At 36.1% G+C, this 6,747-nt stretch overlaps 1 protein-coding gene across 1 annotated transcript; it reads left to right on the forward strand.

Annotated features, from left to right (window-relative positions):
* Positions 1-3,088: 3,088 nt before the first annotated feature.
* LOC104896142 (phosphatidylinositol 4-kinase gamma 7) lies at positions 3,089-6,446 on the forward strand. The gene is made up of 2 exons (XM_010682850.4): positions 3,089-3,406; positions 3,843-6,446. Exon 2 carries the CDS (start codon positions 4,140-4,142, stop codon positions 6,027-6,029), a length of 1,890 nt encoding a protein of 629 aa, XP_010681152.2. The 5' UTR covers positions 3,089-3,406; positions 3,843-4,139; the 3' UTR covers positions 6,030-6,446.
* Positions 6,447-6,747: the final 301 nt, after the last annotated feature.

Below are 6,747 nucleotides of genomic sequence, written 5' to 3' on the forward strand. Positions count from 1 at the left end.
ATAGTCATGTGAGATCTATAGGCTCGTTTTAGTATATATTTTATAATATTAAATTTTATTATTTTATTTATTAATAATTAGAGATATTAATGGTCGAATTCTTGCATCTGGCGAACATAAAATTCCATTTGTGCATGTTATAGGAGATATAAGTAATACTACTCACTATATACCTATTTATTCTTTCGACTTATTTATATGATCACCAATAAAAATTCTTGACCATTATTTTTTGTTGTTGTATATGAGTAGTATATTGAACCAACTTCAAAACAATAAAGACGAAGGATATAATATAGAGAAATAAATATATAATATTGAGTTGTAATTTGCACATGTCAATAGAGATAAAACTATGAATTATATGATCCGAGACAATTTTGGACCTTATTATGGTCATTTTTTAAAATACTCCACTACCATTTTTATACTAAATTACTTTTTTATACGTATATTTTCCTTTTCACTAAATTAAGGAAAAAGTGTAAAAGGCAAAGAAAAGGAAAGTAAAAGTAAGGAAAAAGTTATTATAGAAAAGAAAACGAGACTAGAAGTAAGAAAGATGTGCATTGAATTAATGGGTCAAATTAGTGGGTCAATGTACCAGAAAAGGTCAAATGTCGTATTTAAATAAACACTCCTAAATGACAAACGTTTCTGTTAAATAAAATAAAGAGTGTTTGGTTGTATGAAAATTAGATATATATCGATACTTGAAAGTCAAGAACTTGGAGTTGTTTGATTAATAATTTTTTCTAAAAACACACCTTTTGAGATAATTCTCATATAATAGGGTTGTTACTTAATCTAAGTGTTAGAACTTTTTGATAAAGCAAACAAAATTTTATATGTCACAAAAAAGTACAATTATATAAAAGAAGATATTCTATGTTGAACTAATCAACCACCTAATAACACCACCAACAAAATTTGAGTCTAAAAGCTATTTTGTTGTCTACATTTGTTTTTGCACAAGTATACGATATAAAGGACCATAAGTTTTTTTGGGTGTTAAAGATTAACTTAATGCGATGATGTAGACGAATTTAATTCTAAGTATTGGATACCAATCCCATAAGACTTCACCAAGGACCATAAATTTATTGAAAAGCGATAATTAAAGTTAGTTGGACAAAAATAAAAGGAAATATAAGTGTTTTTCTATAGTCAGAATTCATTCATCATACACTGTAGTGTACAATGTGCCAAGACACAATGAGAATCAATGCAACTTATGATATGAAATAATTTAAAACAATGTTTTTTTTATAAAAAATTAAAAAAAATGAGAATTAATGCAACTTGCGATATGGAATATGTAATCACCATTAATAACTTGACAAAACCAATTTAAGAAATTAATTAGAATCTTTAATAAAAAATTAGCGGTATAGCATGACAACATAATACTTCGTATTTATAAAGTTCAAACAATATAGTTTATTAGCATTTACAATTGTTAAAGAACTATACCAAAGCTGCTGACAAGGAATTATTAAATAATCAACCAAAATTTCCAGTGACGTTATTGAACAGTTAAAAACCGGCCACCTGCAATTTAAAAAGATAATAACATCTAAAAAAAACCTCAATAATTTACATCACTACTAAAATAATTTTAAAATTTAAAAACATACTCCTTCCGTTTCACAATATAAGGCACGCACAATGTCCGAGGTCGAACTTTGACCGTTAATTACTCTCAATTTATGTTGATAAAAATTCTAAAAAATAATATTATTATAGTATTTTTCAAGACGAATCTAACGGTATAATTTTCATAATTTTTATTTATCGTATTTGAGAGATATTTGTGGTCAAAGCAAATTTTCGTAATGCGTGAATGCCTTATATTGTGAAACAGAGGGAGTATTCGTTTATACATATAACTACATAAGGTTGTTGACGCACGCATTCCTTGCATATACACTAGTGTAACACTAAGCTAAGCTTGACCTAGTGGACCTTGGGATAAAATTTTTGATCTAATAAGATCCATAATTTTATCATGGGGTTTCCAATGAAGACTCTAAAAAAACATAAAAATGATTAGTAAAAAAGGATCCATTTTTTTTTTGAGGGGATAGAAAAAAGAAAAAAAAAAGAAAAAAGAATCGATTTATTATAAAAATTATAGCAAATAAAAAAAAGACAGAAACAAATAGTCCCTATAAAAAAATAAAAAAAAATCCCTGAGTCCCGTGTCTCGAGAAAAAGAGCATTAGAATTAACAGGAAGTCAGCAATTACTACATGCCGGTAAAACGGCCATAAAACCTCATCTTCCAACTTCATACAGCAGTAAAAAACAAGAAATCTCCCAAGTAAACTCCCCAAAACACCCCTGGTTCCCTCCTTACAATGACTGTGACCCAAACCACGTCCAAATTCCACCCCCTCAATTAAAACCCCCCTTTCTCTCTCCTCGTCACCCCCATCGCCCATACCTCCTCTCCTCTTCTCTCCTTTCTTTTTATATCTAACGGTAGTTACTCTTCATTCTAGACCCTTCCAATTAGGGGTGAAAGTTATTCGGATAATATCCAAAATCCAATCCAATCCAATCCGAATTAGTAATTCGGATCGGATTTGAACTGTGTTCGGATTGGATCGGATTGAGATTTTTTGAAAAATTGGATTTTCAGATCGGATTGGATTGAGGGTGATCGGATCCAAGAATCCAATATAACCAAATAGTAATATGCCTTGTATTATGTATCTCGATTGGGTTTAAGTGCTTAACTGATTTTTTTTTATAAAGAAAACTACTCCATAGCCCAATACACATAGCACTTCAACCCTTCTCCTAAAACACAAAGTGCACTTAGTTCCTCATTTTCTAAATCTACTAAGTTGTTCCTCATTTCCTAAATCTACTAAGTTGTTGTTGTGCTTAATTAATTTAATCGAAAAACTAGAGTTCTAAAAAAAAATCGGATTTTCGGATCGGATCCAATCTAGAGTATGAAAATTCGGATTGGATTGGATCGGATTCAAACCCTAATTGGTTTGGATTCGGATTGAAAGATTGAAATCCAAATTTTATTTGGATCGGATTGGATTAGGCCCTAATCCAAACCGCACACCGAACTTTCACCCCTACTTCCAATCCAACTCCTCATTTCCTCTTTCTAAACCTCATTTTCTTTTTCCTTAGAGAGAGAAACTCCCTGGTTTACTTTTTAACTAGGGTTGAGTTACCTTAATGTCCTTAAACCCCCTCTCTTCACTATTTGGCGGTCCACTGAACTATAACTGAGCTACAAGAGAACCAGATAACGCGTTCAGAGAAGAATACAGGAGAGAGAATCATTGTTTCATTCTTTCCATATTCTTCAATTTATTTTTCTTACCGAAGTTCTTTACTTTGAGATTTTGTCGTTTCCAGATCTTTTTCTTATCATAAGGTTAGTTCTTTCGATTCATGTTAATTTTTATAGTGCATTTTTTTGATCTGGAATTTCTATCTTTTCAGCTGTGAATAATTTTTTCAATTGGTTTTCGAATATAACTAGTAGCAAGTTTAGGTTGCTTGTCTTGTTTAGATGTCAGTAATATTCGTTAAAGATTTTATAAGTAAATGTTAATGTAGATCAGTGTTGTTTTACATTGATTTTTCAGATTTGTATTATTTTGATTTTTAAGTTTGTATGTTACTTTCGATTTTATAGTGCGTAGATGATTTTTTTGTTTGATGTTTTTATTTTCAGCTTTGGATTTGATTGGTAAAGGTTTTTTTTTGTAGTGTTAGATCTGTCCATGTTCAAATAAAGAGAAATGGTTTATGTATGTTATCTAGGATTTTTTATGATTGATTTATATTATTATCACTTTTCTTTACAGATAATCGAAGTATAAAGAAAGAAATCTACTTAGTTCGATGGATCTCCCAATGTAGTGTTGCTGAAACTTTGCTATCTTTCGTATTGTGCACTAGTCATTGGTGGTTGTTGCTTAAAAGGAGGTGATTTGGGGGTTTTATTGGTCTTTAATTGATGATCGTTTCGTTGTTCGGTTTCCTGAGTTGTTTCCTGTTTGCGGCCGATTGAGCTTGGTGCTAGCTTGAGAGAGGTGAACGGGCTCTCTTTTGCGGCGGCCTCCTCGTTTGTGAGCTGTGAGCCTGTGAGAGATTAGGCCAAAATGTCTAAGTTAGATAGCCCTGTTCAGACCCAAGCCCCTGTTGGGGTTTTTAGGAATCCGTTTTCGGGAGATTTCCATGGGAAACAGCCGACCACTGGGAGGAGACGTGTGTTTGTGCAGACTGATACTGGCTGTGTGTTGGGAATGGAGCTAGATCGAAGTGATAACGTTCACACTGTGAAGAGAAGGCTGCAGATTGCTCTTAATGTTCCCACGGATGAGAGCTCCTTGACCTATGGGGATATGGTGTTGAAGAATGACCTTGATGCCATTCGGCATGACTCACCACTCCTTTTGACAAGGAGCAATATGCATCGGAGTTCATCCACCCCGTGTCTCTCACCACGAGGTGGAGACCTTCAGCAGAAAGATAAGAGTAGTCTGATAGAGGTGTTGGGGCGCTCGGATCGGTTTATGGTTACCCAGCAGATGGTGAAGGAGATGGTCAAGGCAATCAAGAATGGTGTTGATCCATTGCCTGTGCACAGTGGGCTTGGAGGTGCTTACTATTTCAGGAATGTTAGAGGTGAGAGTGTTGCTATTGTGAAGCCCACTGATGAGGAGCCCTTTGCGCCAAACAACCCAAAAGGTTTTGTGGGCCGGGCTCTTGGGCAGCCTGGTCTGAAGCGGTCTGTTCGGGTCGGGGAGACAGGTGTCAGGGAAGTTGCAGCGTATCTTCTTGATCACCAGCATTTTGCAGGTGTACCTGCCACCGCTTTGGTGAAGATCACTCACAATATTTTCAATGTCAATGATGGGGTGAATAATAACAAATCTCACAAGAAAAAGCTGGTCAGTAAGATCGCATCTTGTCAACAATTCATTCAACATGATTTTGATGCCAGTGACCATGGAACGTCGAGCTTTCCTGTCTCCGCTGTGCATAGAATTGGGATACTGGACATTAGGATTTTTAACACCGACAGGCATGGTGGAAACCTTCTTGTAAGGAAGCTTGACGGTGTGGGGAGATTTGGTCAAGTTGAGCTTATTCCCATTGACCATGGTCTTTGCTTGCCTGAAAGTCTGGAGGACCCGTACTTTGAATGGATTCATTGGCCTCAGGCTTCGATCCCGTTTTCTGAGGACGAGCTTGCTTACATTGAGAGCCTTGATCCAGAAAGGGATTGTGAGATGCTTCGCTCTGAGCTTCCAATGATTCGTGAGGCCTGCCTTCGTATTTTGGTGCTCTGCACCATTTTCCTCAAGGAAGCTGCAGCCTTTGGTCTGTGTCTCGCTGAGATTGGTGAGATGATGAGCAGGGAATTTCGTAGTGGAGAGGAGGAGCCTAGTGAACTTGAGCTTTTGTGCATGGAAGCGAGGAGGCTGGTGGAAGAGAGGGAGTCATTTGTGCCAAAGTCTGAAGCTGGGGAAGATGATTTTTTATTCGACCTCGATTGTGAGGATCCTGAGTGGGACTATACTCCAAAGATGGGTGGAGAGGATTATTTCTGCCGATCATCTGTATTTGGTGTGGGTGGCAAAAACCCTCTGTCAAAGTTGGAGGAAAGTCTCGAGGAGGAAGATGAAAGTGAAGATGGTGACATGGAGGGCGAGGGTAAGGGTTTCGGTGTGCTTCCTGTTCCTGAAAAGTTTCCATCTATGTCAAAGATTTCAATGTCCCTTAAGAATACCAGTTTAGGAGAAAAGAGTCAGAAATATGCTGGGATGAAATCTGAAAATGGTTTCTCATCCTCTGGACATAGAAGTGCAAATGAGCAGCTCTTTGCGAGTGCAAGCTTTGTGAAGGTGGCCAACATCAACGAGGAAGAGTGGACACTTTTTCTTGAGAAGTTCCATGAGCTGCTGCGCCCAGCATTTGCTCAGCAGAAGTCTGTGACTCTTGGGCAGAGGCAGAGACAGAGGCTCGGGACTTCGTGCCAGTTTTGAGATAGAGATACACTTCCAGGTTTACAAGAGGGTTTAGCCAGTTGAGATAATAAGAATTTGTAGGCTTTGCACTTGTGAAGGAGGATCGGTAGGATATATTAGGTCCCAGGAATTAGTGTTTGAGTTTGTTTGTTGGCTTTGGGAGAGCAACAGCAGTTTGGAAGTGCTGTAAATATTCTTTGGAAAAGGCAGCACAGCTTCAGTGAAGTATAGCTGTCTTAGTAGAATTTGTTTGTATTTTTTTGTTCACTTCTTTAGAAAGCTTGAAGCTTGAAGCTTTTGGTTTTTAGATTTTTCTTTGACTCTTTTATGGGCTTGTTTGATAAATAATTTTGTAGAAAGTTAGAAGTCCTTATAAAAAAAAGAAAATAGATATTAATGTAAATACTGAGTTCTGAAACTCTTTTTTCTTGTTAATTTTCTCCATTTCACTTTGATTTTCTTTTTTATCCCTCTATATACCATCTGTTCACCTCTCTTTACTATTGCTTTATTGGTAGAATTCCTTTGTTGATACTTGGAATTCTAGGGTGCAGTATAAATAATTTCACCTATTACACTTGATTGAACTTGATCAATCTTGATAAACCCAGGGGTGAAGAGCACCTACCCTTGGTATGTTCTGGTAGCTTGCGAGTTTTCATCTGTGCAAGAGTTCAGAGAGGATTTGAGAAAGTATGATATCTGGAATAAGTTACTTAAATTAAATGTTTGATTG

This window comes from Beta vulgaris, chromosome 6 (genome assembly GCF_026745355.1).
Source record: "Beta vulgaris subsp. vulgaris cultivar EL10 chromosome 6, EL10.2, whole genome shotgun sequence".
Lineage (NCBI taxonomy): Eukaryota > Viridiplantae > Streptophyta > Magnoliopsida > Caryophyllales > Amaranthaceae > Beta > Beta vulgaris.